Source organism: Cyprinus carpio, unplaced genomic scaffold (assembly GCF_018340385.1).
Source record: "Cyprinus carpio isolate SPL01 unplaced genomic scaffold, ASM1834038v1 S000006739, whole genome shotgun sequence".
NCBI classification, from domain to species: Eukaryota; Metazoa; Chordata; class Actinopteri; order Cypriniformes; family Cyprinidae; genus Cyprinus; species Cyprinus carpio.
Window position 1 is genome coordinate 1,031,089 of NW_024879338.1, and position 19,191 is coordinate 1,050,279.

Here is a 19,191-nt window from a genome sequence, read left to right on the forward strand (position 1 = left end):
CTGGTGTCATCAGAGCAGTTAGCTCGATGCCCTGAAGCGGCGCACTGGCAGGAGACAGCCGAACTAGCTGCTCTGGAAACCTCAGTGGAGTTCACGAGCCTCTTAGCACCGATACATTTCCGGGCGGTAACTGAGAGAAGCGCTCGCAGGAGACCGCTGCGCCTTGGAACAGGCAGGGTTGGCAGATCGATCTCCTGAGGTCAATGAGGAGAGACGGGCACCATGTAATGCGGTACACCGCTCTTCCCCAGAGGGGCCGGCCCTCCGAGGTCCTGATCCACAGCATCAGGACTCTCAAAGCTGAAGTCTTCTATTAAAAATGATGGTCATCAGACCCACATCATCTGCTAGGAAAACTAGACCAGAGCCTGCTCGGGGCAGAACCCAATGATGCACACTTGGCAGGGGCTCCCACACCACCTTGTGACCTCCTAAGGGAACAAGTCTCAGGAGACTGGCCTCTGGTGTGCCTAGAGCAGCTAGCTCGGTGCCCTGAAGTGGTGGACCGGCAGGGGATGATCATACTAGCTGCTTTAGAGACTTCCGTAGAGGTAGCGAGCCTCTTAGTACTACTACGTTTCCGGGCAGTAACTGAGAGAAGTGCTCGCCAGAGACTGCTGCGCCCTGGAACACCGGCAGGGTTGGCAGATCGATCTCCTGAGGGCACTGAGGAGAGACGGGCACTGTGTGATGTGGTGTACACCACTCTTCCCCAGAGGAAGCTGGCCCTCAAAAAGTCCTAGCCCTTAGGCATCAGGACATTTACAATGAAGACTATCCAGCAAGAATGACGGTCCGCAGAACCACCTTCTGCTAGAAAACTTTGGCCTGGGAGCGCCACTCTGACTCTAGACTCTGCGGAGTACGAGAAGTGACACCCCCAGCACAAGAGGCTGGAACATGGTAGGGTTGTGACTGCTTCTGCCCAGCAGCCCTTGTTGAACGCCTCAACCTCCTCAGAGGAAGAGAGGAAAACACATGTTCTCACTCAAGAAATTATATCCCAAGAGCCACTGTATATGTAACTTCTCATAGTCAGATAAATATTTCATTTTATTCTTCAGAATTAAATGTAGTCAAACAACCAGACAAGTAAACACGGTCTGGTGTAAAAAAAAATTCACATCAAAAATGAAATGATGTAATATACGTATTGCCTCGGCAGTGCGCAAGTTTTTTTTCTTCTTTTTTTTCCTTCCCACTGTCACACAAACAACATCAATTTCCCCAGAGAAAAATGAACGCTGCAGCAAGCTCTCAATCAGAGGGGGAAGAAACCGCAGCACGGGCTTCCAAGCCTCGAGAACAAGCTCTAGATCTACGGAACATGGATGGAGATAGGACGAGCCGTCTCCAACCCGTCCGCTAGATCATGTGCGATCCCCGCAACCTCGGTCACCGCCATGGCTCAGCAGCAGTGGGACCACAACCGCAAGATCGCACACAAGAAAACACTCCTCGGAGTGTGCCCGGCGAGAGCGGATCACTTAACAGTGAGAAAAGCACAATCAGCCCCCTGAAAACCGACTGTGCGAGCTCCACTCCTTATTAATGCTGCTCATTATAATATCAGGCATAATATGCTTGTGTAACTGGTGCTTGTGTAACTGGTGAGCTCATCGACGCCATCCACATCAATCTCCTCAGAGAAAGACAGGCAGAGCGTCACGCCTTCTCACCGGGGGGAAAGTACCGCAACGCGGGCTTCCAAAACCCCCGAGAGCGAGCACCGGATCTGGTTTAAGGAAGAAGATAGGGAGTTGCCCGTTTACATTCTTTCCACCGGATCTGAAAGCAAAACCCACGAGCACAACCACCGCTCCGCCTCGGCGAAAGAACGCCAGTGAATGCTTCCTCCTCAAAGAGAGTCTTCTGAGAGTGAAGCAAAGCAGTAACAAACGCACACATCGCAGCTGTCAACTCCCTCGAGAGCTGATTCTGCATGCTTCACTCTCAAGCAGACAACACACAAATTGTGTGTACCTAGCCCCTTTTTATTTATTTTTTTTTGCGGGCAGGGAAAACACACAGCCTGGATGCTGCCTACTCTCACCCAAAACTTCTCTTGACTGAAGCTTTTACATAATGGAGTTTATCAGTGGACAAACAACACAAAATAAGACTCAAACAGATAGTGACTGACGCACACACAGAGCGCTTGCTGAAAGACAGAAGGCTAAATGCTGGCTTCCTGGTCTCTGATGTCACCCGCCTATGACGTCTCGCCCATCCATTGGACTGATTACACATATGATTCAGGGCTGGTCACACTGAAGGGCATTCTCAAAGCGTTTTACAAGCAGCTCGAGTTCCTGAAGAAGAACTATTATTTATAAACTTAACTAAGGGGATAGTTCAACCAAAAATTAAAATTCCATACCTGGAACAACTTGAGGTCAGTTATTACAGAATTTTCATTTTTGGGTGAACTATCATCTTAATTAAAAGTGTTATCTTGCATACTCTAATATACAGTACTTAAGGTATCGAGAGTAAAAGTAAAGGTATACAGTATTGTTCTGAAAAATAATTTGTCAGGATGATTTTGCATTGATATTACTGCTGCACTACAGTGTATGTTGTATTTTTACTGCTGAATATGTCCAAGGTTATTAAATGTAAGGTTGCCTACTTCATATACTGTTGTGTAGTTTAATCTACTACAATACATCATGTAGTAAAATACCATATTTTTGTAGTGTTGCTGTCCTGTAAGAAAAGAAAAGAAAAGAAAAGAAAATAAAAGAAAAGAAAAGAAAAGAAAGGAAAAGAGAGAGAGAGAGAGAGAAAAAAACTTAGTACTTCACATTTGTACGAGAAAACTTAAGGAATGTACTTCCCTAGCGTCCACCACTGATTATTTTAAAAAAGTAAAAGGAACAACATTTATTGTCAGAATATTAAGCACCGCGGTGCGAGGACCCTCTTGGAATTGCTCCGTTTCTTATTAGGGCCCGAGCACCGATGGTGTGAGGACCCTATTGTATCTGCTCCGTTTCTTCTTCTTCTTCTTCTCCTCCAAAATGAATCACATTTTTGAGGGCCTAAACATGCTCAAAAAGTCATGAAACTTTGCACATGCATCAGAACTGGTGAAAATGTATGTCTCATATAGGTTTCAGAAGAGGGTGTGGCAAAATGGCTCAACAGCGCCACCTATTCTTAAAAAAATCAGCAGCCCTCAAGCTATGTTGCATGTACATGCATGAAAATTGGAACACACATGTAAAGTATCAACTCCTACAAAAAAGACTTGGAGCAAAATCCGAAACCCAATAGGAAGTCAGTTATTTTTTATTTTATCAGCAATTTTTGTGTCATTTTCATGCGTTGAATTTTAATGAACTCGTCCTAGAGATTTATTCAGATCAACACCAAATTTGGTATGCCTAATCTAAAGGCCTTTGCAATGTTAAATTGCGAAGATCTTGAGTTTTTGTTGACGGGTGTGTCCATGGTGGCCTGACAAATTTCCATTTTTCGCCATGAAAAAGGAAGTTGCTATAACTCAGACATACAATGTCCAATCTGCCACAAACTTCACTTGTTCGATAAGACTCCTGACCTGAACAGATCGACATGCCAATATTCAGTTATAGTAATAGCACCACCTACTGGCAACAGGAAGTGAAATATTTTATGCTGTAACGAACTACTCCTAGAAATTTTATGACATCAATTTTTTTATTTTTGGTCATTCTAATCTAAAGGCCTGTGCGATGTTAAATTGTGAAGATCCTGAGTTTTCGTTAAAGGCTGTGTCCATAGCGCAGTGACAAAGTTCATTTTCTCGCCATGGGAATAGAAGTGGTTGTAACTCAGGCATAAAATGTCCAATCTTCCCCAAACTTCACATGTTTGATAAGAGTCCTGCCCTGAACACATCTGAAGGCCAATATTCCATTAGGTGTGGCAAAATGGCTCGATAGCGCCACCTATACACTTTCAACGGAGTGCGCCTCAAGTTACGTTTCAAGTACATGTACAAAAATCAGTACACACATGTAACACACCAATACCTACAAAAAAGTATCTTGGTACGAAATTCAAATCCCAACAGGTAGAGTTATTTTGAATTTTCTCTGCAAAATTTGTGTTGTTTTTTGCCATTTTCAGGGGTTGTACTTTAACAAACTCCTCATAGAGATTTATTCAGATCAACACCATATTTGGTCAGTGTAATCTAAAGGCCTTTGCGATGTTAAATTGCGAAGATCTTGAGTTTTCGTTGGAGGGCGAGTCAGGGGCGGCCTTACAAATTTTGATGTTTCGCCATGAGAAAGGAAGTTGCAATAACTCAGACATAAAATGTCCAATCTGCCCCAAGCTTCACATGTTTGAGAAGACTCCAGACCTGAACAGATCTACATGCCCATATTCAGTTATAGTCATAGCACCACTTGCTGGCAACAGGAAGTGACGTTTTATGCAGTAATGAACTAATCCTAGAAATTTTATGAAACTTTATAATTTTTTCGGTCAGTCTAATCTAAAGGCCTTTGCGATGTTAAATTGTGAAGATCTTGAGTTTTCATTAAAGGGTGTGTCCATGGCGCCGTGACAAATTTTGATGTCTCACCATGGGAATAAAAGTTTTTGTAACTCAGGCATAAAATGTCCGATCTTCCCCAAACTTCACATGTTCGATAAGAGTCTTTGCCTGAACACATCTGAAGGTCAATATTCCACTATAATCACGACCTGCTGGCAACAAGAAATGGCTTGTTTTACACTAACAAACATGCAATGTCCGATCTGCACCAAACTTCAAATATTTAGAAAGAGTCATGGCCTGAAGGCCAATATTCAGTTATAATCATAGCGCCACCTGTTGGCAACAGGACACGTCATGCTTTATACTAACTCAAACATTCCATGTTCAATCTGCACTAAATTTCATATACTTGAAAACAGTGCCGGACAGAAGAAATCTACATGCCAAAAATCCAGTTATAGTCATAGTGCCACCAGCTGGCAGCAGGAGGATTGGCACATATAAATGACTTTGACATATTTATCTCATATTTACCACATTAAACACATATTTTTTGCCGTTCGCTGTTTTACTAAAGCCACCCGCTGGTGGTGAGCCCGGGTGCAAGGGCCCGTTCATCTCTGCTTGCAGTTTTAATTAGGGCAAGAGCACCGCGATGCGAGGACCCTCTTGGTATTGCTCCGTTTATTATTAGGACCCAAGCACCGCGGTGCGAGGACCCTCTTGGAATTGCTCCGTTTCTTCTTCTACTTCTTCTTCTCCAAAGTGAATCGCATTTTTGAGGGCCTAAACATGCTCCAAAACTCACGCTACTTTGCACACGCATCAGAACTGGCAAATAATAACATCTGATATAGATTTCAGAAGTGGATGTGACAAAATGGCTTGATAGCGCCACCTGTAAAATTTCAACGGAGTGCACCTCGAGCTATGTTTCACATAGATGCATGAAAATCGGTACACACATGTAACACACCATAACCTACAAAAAAGTCTCTTGGTACAAAATCCAAAACCCAACAAGAAGTACATTATTTTGAATATCCTGTACAATTTTTGTGCAGTTTTTGCCATTTCCATGCCTCGTACTTTGAAGAATTCCTCCTACAGTTTTAATCGGATCATCTTCAAATTTAGTGAGGGTTATCACAAGACCTTTGTGACGTTAAATTGCGAAGATTTTGCGTGTCCCTGGCAGCCTGACAAAATTTGTTGTTTCGCCATGAAACAGGAAGTTGCTGTAACTCAGGCAAGCAATGTCCGATCTGCCCCAAACTTCACACGTGTTAAAGGTGTTCTGCTCTGAACAAACACCCATGCCCAAATTCATTTATAGTCATAGCCCCACCTGCTGGTAACAGGAAGTGACATGATAAACACTGTTATGGACTCCTAGGATCATATTAAAAAGTGTCAACGTGTTAATTAGGCTGGCAATATGCTAGAGACATACTAAAACATGTTAAAGGGTTAGTTCACCCAAATATTAAAATTATGTCATTAATGACTCACCCTCATGTCGTTCCAAACCCCGTAAGACCTCCGTTCATCTTCAGAGCACAGTTTAAGATATTTTAGATTTAGTCCGAGAGCTTTCAGTCCCTCCATTGAGAATGTATGTACGGTATACTGTCCACGTCCAGAAAGGTAATAAAAACATCTTCAAAATAGTCCATGTTACATCAGAGGGTCCGTTAGAATTTTTTGAAGCATCGAAAATACATTTTGGTCCAAAAATAACAAAAACTACGACTTTATTCAGCGTTGTCTTCTCTTCCGGGTCTGTTATCAGCGTGTTCACAGCACTGCAGTGTAGTGATATCCGGTTCGCGAACGACTCACTCGATGTAACCGGATCTTCTTGAACCAGTTCACCAAATCGAACTGAATCGTTTGAAACGGTTCACGTCTCCAATAAGCATTAATCCACAAATGACTTAAGCTGTTAACTTTTTTAATGTGACTGACACTCCCTCTGAGTCAAAATAAACCAATATCCCGGAGTAATCCATTTTACTCAAACAGTACACTGACTGAACAGCTGTGAAGAGATAACTGATGAACACCGAGCCGAGCCAGATAACGAACGAAAGATTGACTCATTCTCGAGTCAAGTATCAAATCTCGCTCTGTCAGATTGCTCAACAGCTTTTCCCCCCAAGCTATGAGGGCTCTTAACTCCAATCTCCCTGTCCCCCTCTGAAACCTTATGCACAAAACCTACCTCCTGAAACTATGAACACATGAAAACTGTGACAATATTTTATGTGCAATTCTGAGTGTGACACACTGGTGAGTGGGCCATAAAAACCTCCATATGGAAGAAAAATAATGCCATATGTTTTTGAAACAAAAAAAACATGTTGAATAGCACTAACTGAAAAATAATGCATTGCATTAACAGTGCTTGCATTTAAATGCCTTGTATTTCCAGGGCTTGCATAGGTCCTGAAATTTAACATAGTTTTTTTAAGCTTTGAATATTTCAATTCAAAATTGTGCACACACATTTTCATAATTACAAATTAAATAATTCATATTCACCTCCCAGAATTCACTTCCAAAATATTCAATCTGTTTAAAAATACGATATATAATATTTCACAGGCAAATTTCGGTCCATTTTATTTCACTTTCCAAATACGCTTCCAAAAATTCAATGGTTAAAATTTGGCACAAAATTGAGATGGTCCTCACTGCAGAACTCAAGATCCAGTGGGCGTGGTTGGATCCAGATCCAACTCCTCCCACCTAACATATACCTAAACCTACCCGTCTCCACCCCAATCCCTAAATCCACCCACCGCCACCCCTAAACCAACCCATCTCCACCCCTAAACCTACCCGTCTCCACCCCCTAGATGTGGATCCAACCACACCCCCTGGATCTTGTGTTCTGCAGTGAGGGACTACTGAGAAAATTTGCCATTGCACATCTGTGAGCTGCAGGAATAGCAGTAGAGCACCGATGCATGATCTTCATCTGATGTCAGCAGGTGGTGCAAGCGGCTATTGATTAAGACCAAAGCAACAGGTGGATTAAGTAATTTATTCACAAAAACTGATCTGGAGAAATGGAGCAAGCGCTAAGGAGAAGTTTTGATTATTGGCGCCAGTATAAATATGTGGGAAAGCTGATTGTGTGTATGTTTAATTCAGTATCATTGCTGTTTCCCATAGTCTGCAATACATTACAGTCCCTCCAGGATTTTGCGATTTTGTGATCGCTGAATTTATCACAAAATCAAGAATACTCCGTCATTTTCGTAATTGCCGCAAATTTTCTGCAGAATTTGGGCTTGGACGCATCCCGTGACGTCATCGCAATGTGCATTTAATCAAAGAAAGGTTGTTTCTCAGTTCCGAAAATGGAATGAACAGCCTTGCGTTCTCATCATGACTGATTTACAAGAGCTACATTGGATAAACGAATCGAAAGCGGAACAAATCCGCGCTACTCCTTTGGGCTACTCAGCGCATACCATTTATCTGCTCGAGCCGGAGCCGCGGGCTGATCTCGATCATGCGACACTGATATACACAGCGCTGGGAGGTACAGTGTGAAGAAAGCAGTCGAATTCGCCACAGAATCAATAATATCTCTGTGAAATCTTGTGAGAAGCATTCAAATTTGGTGAAGAATTCTGTTAAAGCTACAGATATCAGAACAAACGCCACTGATGTGGAAACCAGGAAAAACATTATTCAATAAACACAAATCTCCACCACCGCTCACCATTGATTTAACATAGTAAACCACAGGAACATCTTGTGGCAGAAATGGTCTAATGTTTTTGAGTGTTTTTAAATGCTTTACACAACTTTACCCAGCACTTCAAAGCTTTAAGTATAACCGAATTTGAAAGTTATTTTTAATGTGACAATATTTGTTCATCCTTCATAGGTTGCCCCCATGTATAAAACAAAATTTTCATAATGAAGGAAAGCAAACAATTATTTTAAAATAAAAAAAATATATTAAATGACCACTAGATGGCTGAAGATATATACTTATAGGCCATTTCCATTCCCTAATATATGTATATATATGTCACACTCCAGGATTCCCCAACGACGTGTCAGTGCACTAATACAGTGATATAAGACCTCGGATCTCCGAATACACTTTATTGATGATTATGCTAACTATATCGACAGTTAAATAATAAATAAAAAATAAACAAACTACCAAATATTACCTCAGAAATCTGTTAAAGAAAAAGCATTACGCGGCCCAGTGCACTAATGCAATGACAGCTATTAAAAATTCCAAATTCAGATCTTACTGATGATGCAAACTATATACAGGCAGATGAGGATATGAATGCAAGTTATGGAACTTGTCGTTTATTGCCTCAAGACAGTGATAATAAATTATTAAATTCGGCATCTAATAAATAAAATATATTACTGTATATTATGTACATTTAAGCAGATGAACACAGAATATGAGCCCATAACCCACAAAGTTTCACCAAACCATTTTTTTTTCTCCCATAGAATACGAAACGCGATAGTTAGGTTTGATATTCGCTGCATATTCGCCTAGGCTGTTTTAGGGACTGTCCACAAATTTACCTCACATTACAAAACGAAGTCCAATAATTTATTCAAATTAACGTTTACAGTAAATAAATAATCTACTCAAACTGACTAAATATCTTTTTTTAAGAAGAAAAAAAAATACATTAATACACCAAAATGTTTTTTTTTTTCTTCATTACATGTTGTTTGGGAATCCTGGAGTGTGACATATAAGGGGAATCCCAATATTACAGCACAGCATCACACAAGCCATGATACAATGTTACGGAAACTAAGCAAACGAAAGCAATATATGTCTTCCTCAGATCTAATGTTAGTTCTGTACTTCAGCATTGGGTAAAAAAGCATTGTAATCTCCTTTGTGGTAGAGAAAGCTACTTACATGTAGGCTACGGGAAACAGCAAAGATGTTGAATTAAACATACACAGTCAGCTTTTCCACGTTTATACTGGCACCAATAATCAAAACTTCTGCATAGCGCTTGCTCCATTTCTGCAGATCAGTTTTTGTGAATGAATCACTAAATCCACCTGTTGCTTTGGTCTTCATCAACAGCCGCTTGTGCCACCTGCTGGTGAGTAACTGACAGCAGCTGAAGATTAGGCATCGGTACTCTTCTGCTATTCTGGCAGTTCCCGGATGTGCAATGGCAAATTTTCTGCTGAATTCTAACCACTGAATTTGGAAAGTGAAATAAAATGGATCGAAATTTGCATCTGGCATTATTTTGCTTCCATAGACTCAGCCTCAGACGTCATGCCCACAGACCATTGGCTAAACATCTGATGCACATGGGACACAAAAGTGGAAATGCTTCAGGAGTGTTGAAGTCATCATCGGATTGGTTGAATTCTACAGGATTTCCAGGAGACGTGCGTGTCACATTCTTTAACGTTCCGCCTGCAAACAATGATGCCGTGACGCCAAACCCTCTCACAAAAGAAGAAAGCCGTTGTGTTTATAACTGTGACGACGAGCGCTTATCATGATCAACTAAACACTGGAGTTTCAAAAGTATGTGAAATATTTAAAGTTTGCGGCATAGAATCTTTCAAATACGTCCGAGAGTTTTACACACCAATCTGTTATTGTGGCGACAGTTAAATTCCCCGAAAGTTGATGCTAAGCTAAACAAACTGTGATTAGATGTTTGACATGTCGATCAAACGGCCTCATGGGCGGGCCTTGACCAATGAAAGCTTCCATGAATTCCAGACCTTCAGTATGAAGGCTATGCGAGACTACCATAGACATGACATTTCATTCCACTATACTGTATGTCCACACATGTAGCAGAATGACTAAAAAGCTCGACTTGACTTGACTTAATGCTTTGTAATAATAGCTTTGATAAAGTTTGCGTGTGTCAGTCACATGGTAATATTTGGAAATGAAGAGGCGGCAATATCTATCTGGTGCAGAGAAGTGGAAAAAGTTGAAAAAAAAAGCAAGATAAAGGTAAGTGATGCTAGGGCCAGCAAATATTTAATGGTTTTATAATACCAATCCTAGGTACATAAGGTCCACCCATTTCTTTGTGAAAAAAAATCAAGTTGTCTATTCCAACATAAACATAACCTAATAATAATAATGGAATTACACTAAACTGAAATTGTTGTTAACATTACAAACCAACAAACAAATAAACTTAATTTAGTGCATAAATATCTTACAAATAATTTGCCACTTTCCCTGACTAATCACATTGCAAAGCTTCTACCTGTAATACACATAGATTTACACAGTTGAATGATTTACAGTTATCACAATTACTGATCTTCATTCTTACTTACAGTAATATAAGATTGCATGTAAAGGAGACAAACACCAACACATATAAGCGGTTTAAAAAAGTGCACAATCACTATTAATTTACAACATGAGAATTGTGTGCACGTATTGCTTAACAGCTCACTGGGGAAAACCTTCAGTAATAATGGGCCAGTGTTCACTATGGGTAGAAGAGCTGTATATAACAAAGCCAGCAGAACTCAGTCTTATCTTCTCTCAGCCACCTCTGAGCTATGGGAAGCTTTAATATTTTGCTATTTTTCTCTCTGCTGTTCATGCACACAGTTTCAACATGTCAGTTGCACGGTAAATTTGAAATGCCTAATATTTTCAAAGCAGGGGAAATTATGATTGGAGGAATTTTTCCCATTTTTAATAAACAAGAAAATGTTATTGCCTCTTTTGAGAGAAAAATGCAAAGGATTAATTGTACAGGGTAAGTGCAGAAGCATACTTGTGATTCAAATGGGAAATTATTAAAAAAGTTATTGGCAAGATTCAGGCATACACTGCTGTTTATGCAAAATTTTCTGTACAGATTTGACCTACGTGCCTTCCGTTGGACGCAAGTCATGATGTTTGCAATAGATGAGATAAACCAAGATGAGGGTTTGCTTCCTAACATTTCTTTGGGCTATAAAATAATGGATTCTTGTGCTTCTCCCACTAATGTTTTACGTGCGGCATTCACACTGGTGAGTGAGCAGAAGGAAGAGGAATCTACAACTCAGTGTCACCTTCCTCTTACAGCTCTTGTAGCTGAATCAGGCTCATCGCAGTCCTTAGCTGTTGCCGGAACACTTGGACCATTCAGAGTGCCAATGGTAATGGTAATATTAATCAATCCTGCAGTGTAAATGCATTTAAGTATTCCTGATAATGTAATAAAGGCCATTCATAATTTGTATGTTTATTTTTATTTATTTTTTTATTTTTTCTCATTTAATCTAGGTGAGTTACTTTTCAACATGTGCATGTCTGAGTGATAGAAGAAAATATCCATCATTTTTCCGTACAATTCCAAGTGACTACTACCAAGCAAAAGCCTTGGCCTCTCTTGTAAAACAATATGGATGGACTTGGATTGGAGCTTTGCAGTCTGACAATGATTATGGAAAAAATGGGATTTCAGCCTTCACAAAGGAAGTGGAAAAAATGGGAGTTTGCATAGCATTTGTAGGCACAATTTTAAGGACATATCCCCAAAGTAAAATCATTGAAGTGGTTGAATTGATAAAACAATCTACAGTAAAAGTGATCCTGGCATTTGTGCCAGAGGGAGATCTCTATCCTCTAATGAGAGAAACTGTGAACCAAAACATCACAGGAATCCAGTGGATTGCAAGTGAAGCCTGGGTAACTGCAGCAAGGCCCTCTACCCCTGAAATGTTCAAGTCTTTTGGAGGCACAGTTGGATTTGTGGTACGAAAAATGGCTATGCCCAAACTTGGAACTTTCCTGAAAAACATCAGTCCTTACTTTCCTTCACAATCCACTTTTGTCAGTGACTTCTGGGAAACAATGGTTGGCTGTAAACCATGTCTTAATTGTGAAGCCCTGCCATTTGCAAATGTTACACTCAACAGCCAAATGTGCACAGGAGAAGAAAAACTAAATTACACAGACAAATTCTTTGACGTAACACAAGTAAGAGTAACATATAATGTGTATCAAGCTGTGTATGCAATTGCACATGCTATTCACAAATTGTTGTTTTGCCAAAGAGATAAAAATAATGTTTTGAGACAGTGCCTAAATGTATCACAGATAACTCCAAAATTGGTGAGCAAGTTGATTTATTTATTTATCAAAACATTTAAACATCATAAGTTGACAGTTTTATTAACTATATAATACTTAATTCCAGTCAGCGATCACTTACAGAGTGTGAATTTTGTAGATGAATATGGAGAAAATGTATTCTTTGATGAGAATGGAGACCCACCTGCATCATACGAGGTGATAAACTGGCAGCTAAGAGATGGAGAGGTACAACATGTAACTGTGGGATATTTCAGTACATCTACAGATGGAACATATAAACTTACAGTAAAAGAGGACAACATCCGCTGGAACACAGGGAATTTGGTACTTACAACTCGGAATAAACATGTCTTAGTTATTATTATTATTATATTATTATTATTATTATTATTATTATTGTTGTTGTTGTTAATAGGCTAAAGCATATTCATTTGACAGATACCAAAAGCAGTGTGCTCAGACAACTGCCCAAATGGCACAAGAAAAGCCCAAATAAAAGGACGGCCTGTTTGCTGTTTTGACTGCATCCCATGTGCTGATGGTTCAATATCAAATACAACAGGTACCCATTCACCTGTAATAACCCTTTTAAATAATCATTATTTATTTATTTTTGTTTGTTATTTTTAATACTGTTACTATTATAAAATAAATAAATAAATAAAACAACCTTTACAACAGTTATAGGAATACTGAGATAAATAACAATAATAATAATAATAATAATAATAATAATAAATATTTAATAATAATATATTTTTTTACATCAATATATTTAAAAATTGTTACTTTATTGTAACATACAGTAGGCCTATATCATAAATTTTCTATATTAGTGCTACCAGTATTACAATGTCAATATTGTAACTTATTTGTAACATTTGAACTTTTAATTTGGTGCAATGTTTTGTCATTGCAACATTTTAGTGCAGCTTTCACTAACAACTGCAACTGGATTTATATGCAGTGTTGGGGGTAATGCATTTCCAAACAGCAACATAGTGTTGACCCAGATCTGGCACACATCTGTACTGCGTGAAATCCATGCGGGCCAGATGTGGGCCGGGACTGGGCCAACATCGGTTGCTTTCTGGGTTACAAGTAATGCATGTATGTATTGTCTGACAGCTCTTGTGTTTCCATGTTGAGAAAAATCAGGAGTAGTGGTGGAGTTGGCAAAAAAGAGTATCTTAAACAAACATATTTACTTATAAAAAAAACTGATTTGGATTTATTAAAATGTGTGCATAATTTAATTAAATAAATAAAGTTTAAATAAGTTGCTCAGATGACCAAATCACAAGCTATTCTCAGACATTTACACATTCATAAATTGGGGATTGAATGTGGAGTTATGTTCTGTATGCTAAATATGAATATATAAACAAGCGTATGTGCACAGTACCTATAATTGCGCTTTGCATCCGCTTTCTCCATTTTGTTAATGAACGAGATATGTACCAGTTCATTCAACTCGTTCACAAACGACATGTACCAGTTCGGTCATTTCGCTCACGAATGAGAAGATTTCTCGATCTTGTTCAGACTCAAAAGGAACTTGTTCAGTGAAGGGTGTATTCATTCACTACATTCAACAACTCACATGCTCCATCACATCTCACACTCGAAGGCAATAGGCTCAAGGTTTAGTCATTCTTTGACAGGATGAAACAGTTCACAGAGCTACCCGGTTCACGGATCTGCGCATGCACTGCTAATAGCACCGCACCGCTATGGAGGGAGTATCATTGAACGAGAAATATGTGTCAATGGATTACGTGAATGAGAAAATTCGTTCACCTAAAATATTAGTTCAAAATGACGATTTGTTCACGAACGTAACATCACTAATCAGGAGTAAGTGCTGAGGCATTGTGTGCACCGTGTATTATCTAGGGCTGTGAATCTTTTGGTAGACAGCGATTTGATTCGATTCACGATTCATAGCTTTTCGATTCGAATTAGATTCGATTCACAATTAAATTTGATTTGTTTCGATTAACAGTTTGATTCTGCATTCTTTAAGTGCATTCACAGGATTATTTAAATGTTTTCCCTAAATTCATTAAATGCTTAGTAAGGAGGCAAATTACAAAGCAGCCTTTATGGTTAGAGAACCATAGGTTACAGGAAAAAAAAAAAAAAAAAAAAAAAACTTTTGTCCATTGTTAGAAGATAGTTTAATGATGGTATGGCATGACATGGCATATGTAGAAATTTATGTAAGCCAGTATAAAAAAAAAAAAAAAATAAAAAAAAAAAACACCTTTGAGAGCTTTAAAAGTAGTTACGTATAGGCTAACATTTTGTCACATCAGGGGTGTAGCCATAATTTCAGAACTGACAGAAATGTCAAATACAATAATTTTATGTATGTTTATTTATTTATTTATTTATTACAAGGAATTATTTTCTTATCTCTTACTTTCAATTTGCTATAAGAAATCAAATACACTGCTGTACAATAATCAATAATTTGTAATCTATATATAATTTTTTTTCCAAATGGCAATTTTATTATTGTTCTATATACTACAAACAATTATTTAAATTTTCTGCACAAAATAAGGTATAAGAAAATATACTTTATAGTTCATGTACTGTAATAAATGATATGTCAATTAGCACTGCATCATTCATAAATTAGCTGCAGATATAGCCTGGCACGTCTTAAGTTCTATAAGCGTGAGATCACTTATCTTTCAGTGTGAAAACTTCATCTCATTTTCATAAAATAAAATGCTATAGTATTTAACTTTTTCTCTCCATCAGCGAATTATGATCCTGAAAGAAAATGCACCCAATGTCTGTTTGCTATAGCAACAGAGGTTGTTGTTAATGCTGTGGTTATTTTATCAGTTTCCTTTGTACATTTTGTTCAACAACATTGTTAAAACACGTATCATTCAATGGAACTGTGTGTATGCTTTAGACACTTAGATTTTTGCTCCGTCCATGCAATAAATGTGCAGCCTTCAACTACTCAGGTAATGTCTTCTGTGTGACTGAAAGCCATTGAAAAACTACACAAAAGTAAAACTACTTCACTTTAGCATTACTGGCCACGAGTAGGCTACTAAGGAAAGATCACACATCAGCTGCTCAAAAAAAGTGTTAGTGAGACGAATGGAGTGCGAGCACAATCCTGTGATAGTCACAGGCGGTAAACACTGGAGTGTGTGAAAGAGAGATGTGAGGCTCGAACACTGTTTAAGGTCTCCATTAATTCCTGCTTGTAGTAATTTAATGTGTATATATTTTGAAAGCATTGAATCGCTATAGAAATCGCGATTTATTTGATTCTTAGCATTTAAATCTATTACTGTCTGAAATTGGCGATTCACGATGTTTCAAGATCGTTGCATTGCATCATCAGGGTTTGTAATCGATGCATCGAGAAAATGAGTGAATCGTTACACCCCTAGTGTTATCCCAACGATCACTATTGTGACCATCAAAATCTTTACTCATTCTATGACCAAACTCAACAAAACTGAATACAGTATATTTGAATTCATATATTAATACTAGACACCTTAAAGATAATGTGTACCAAAAATATTTTTCATATCTTTGTTAACATACTTTACTTGCCTTTTGTATTTTATTTTATTTTTTAGGAGCAGCAGACTGCATTCTTTGTCCTGAAGAATACTGGTCAAATGAGAGACGAGACAAGTGTGTCATGAAAATGACAGAGTTTTTGTCTAATACAGAAACAATGGGGATCATTCTGACTGCTCTATCACTATTTGGAGCCAGCCTTAGTGTAGCGACTATGATTATCTTCATACACTTTAGAGAAACGCCTATAGTGAAAGCTAACAATTCAGAGCTGAGCTCACTATTACTTGTTTCACTGTTCTTTTGTTTCCTTTGTCCTCTTACATTCATTGGTGAGCCAACGGTGTGGTCATGTATGTTTCGTCATACAGCATTTGGTGTTACTTTTGCTCTCTGCATTTCTTGTGTTTTGGGGAAAACCATAGTAGTTGTCACTGCTTTCAGAGCCACATTACCAGGAAATAAATTAGCTGGAAAGTTTGGGCCAGTACAGCAAAGAGTCATTGTGTTCTCATGCACTGCAATTCAAATAGTCATCTGTGTTCTATGGCTTATAATAAGCCCACCATTTCCTGACAAAGCTCTGAAGTACAACAATCAAAAAATAATTTTAGAATGCAACACAGGCTCAGATGTAGCATTTTATGTAGTTTTAGGATATATTGGTATTCTTTCAGCAATCTGTTCAATTTTGGCATTTTTAGCTAGAAAATTACCAGATAATTTTAACGAAGCCAAATTCATCTCGTTTAGCATGCTTATATTTTGTGCTGTCTGGGCAACATTTATACCTGCTTATATTAGCTCACCTGGCAAGTATACAGTTGCAGTAGAGATTTTTGCAATTTTGTCATCTGCCTTTGGTTTACTCTCATGTATATTTGTGCCAAAATGTTACATTATTCTAATTAAACCAGAGAGAAATACTAAAAAACACTTGATGGGGAAATTTCAAAAGACTAGTCTCTAATGTATGATTAAAAATAATAATAACAATAATAATGTTAATTGTTGTCTTATTGTTTGCCAATACCTGCCATGTATTTATGCACTGACAAGCAAGCAGAGAGGCAAAAAGGCAGCTATTAACGCAGCCTAATTTAAATGTCTCATTTGACTTTAGAGGTTGTGAACATTTTTACAAAATTCAGAAATTACCTGCTAAGATCACAATGATACATGAGATTTAATCATAAATGCTATCTAGTACCCAGACCTTAACCAGTATTAGCAAATTAACCATTATTATTATACATTTGCTTTTGTTGTAAGTGGGTACTTAAAGTTATTTAAACAGTTGTTTTAACAGCATTATTTGGAAATAAACAATCATTACCCATAAAGGTATTATTATTATTATTATTATTATTATTAATGTTATATTTTCTATGTCTGTGTTTCATTGTAGCATACAAAATGTTCATGTCAATAAGAACATTTAAGTGCATGATAAAGAGATATATGCTTCAGCAGCAGGGCCTAGTTGTTAACAGGACTGTGTTTAAAATGGAAGCTTTTACGTCAACAATTATATCATTGCACTAAACTATCTCCCCCGTTTTCACAGAAAAGGCATAAGCCTAATCTTAGACTAAAATGTAAGTCTGAGCTGTTTCAACTGAAAGAACTTTGCACTGACTGATCAGTGCCTTTGTTTTGTCTCAAGATGCACACCTGTAATGTTTTCTTTTTTTTTTTTCTTCTTCTTTTTTTTTCTAAGTACATTTATAAAAATTTCTTAAATGTCCTAACTGAACTATGACCTAATCCTGGTTTAGTCTAAGACCTGTCTGTGAAACCAGGCCTTTAGGTTGTGATCATTTAAACATTTCTCTCTCTTAATCCTAAATACTGTACAAAGCATTTAGTACACATTTTGAGAAACAACTGTGAAGAGTTGTATCAAATTTGTCATTTGGAATGATTGTTATTATAATAATAACAACAACAACAACAAAGTGTATATTATTATTTATTTATTTATTTTTTAATTGATGAGTGGGCCTCTTAACTGATTTCATTTGACTACTATTACTTCATCATTTGCTTTTTGTCATTTCTCTCGGGTTTTAGAAGTACAATAATAACATTTAGGAGCAAATATACACAGCAAGAGACCAAAGGCAGAAGCTAGAATAGCAAAGACATGGATAGCAACCATATACTTTACACCAGCGCTCACATAAACTGGAATGAAGGTTATCCACACAACAAAAATAAGTAAATAAATAAATAAATAAAATAAGCCTGCTGAATGTGATGATTTTAGCCTCATTAAAGCTGTCTGGTAATTTTCTGGCCAAAAATGCCAGTAAAAAACACAAGGAAGATAGGAAGCCGATATATCCAAGCACACACCAAAATTTTAGATCCCACATTACATTCAACAACCATAGTTGCTATCATGAACTTAGTGTTGTTTGATGCAACAGAGGGATTCATTGATTACCATATAATGCAAATTAGTGCTTGCACAAAAGTGCACAAGATTACACTTGATCTTTGTTTAGCAGGGCCAAACAACTTCATGGCATTACTGCCAGGGAGGGTGGCTCTGAAAGCCATTAAAACTACTACAGTTTTTGCTAAGATGCATGAAATACATAGAGTAAAGCTGATTCCAAAGGCTTGATACCGAATCTGGCATAACCACTCAGTCGTCTTCCCTATAAAGGGGTCATATGATGCGATTTCTATTTTTCCTTCTCTTTAGTGTGTTATGTAGCTTTTCCTTCTCTTTAGTGTGTTATTTAGCTATTTGTGCATGTATAAGATCTGTAGATTTACAAAGCTCAAACACTCCCACAAAAGGATTTATTCTATCTAAAAGAGAAGGCTGATCCAGACCGGGTTAAAATGCCTCATTCAAGTTTAGATGATTTTAAATTAATGTCTACACCTACCCCAGCCTTAAACTTACCCTTTACAATAATGAAATACTAATAATGTTGTACAGTGTGACAAAAATTATGCTGTATTTATGTGTGCATGCCCAGTAGCGCCAAATGTTTCCCTTCTATCCCTTTGCGTG

At 38.0% G+C, this 19,191-nt stretch overlaps 1 protein-coding gene across 1 annotated transcript; it reads left to right on the plus strand.

The window, feature by feature from the left end:
* The first annotated feature begins 11,179 nt into the window (after positions 1-11,179).
* Positions 11,180-17,130, plus strand: LOC109088567 (extracellular calcium-sensing receptor). Its single transcript, XM_042755656.1, has 6 exons — positions 11,180-11,268; positions 11,371-11,656; positions 11,784-12,363; positions 12,700-12,821; positions 13,035-13,158; positions 16,223-17,130. The coding sequence occupies exons 1-6, from the start codon at positions 11,180-11,182 to the stop codon at positions 17,128-17,130; spliced, it is 2,109 nt and encodes a 702-aa protein (XP_042611590.1).
* Positions 17,131-19,191: the final 2,061 nt, after the last annotated feature.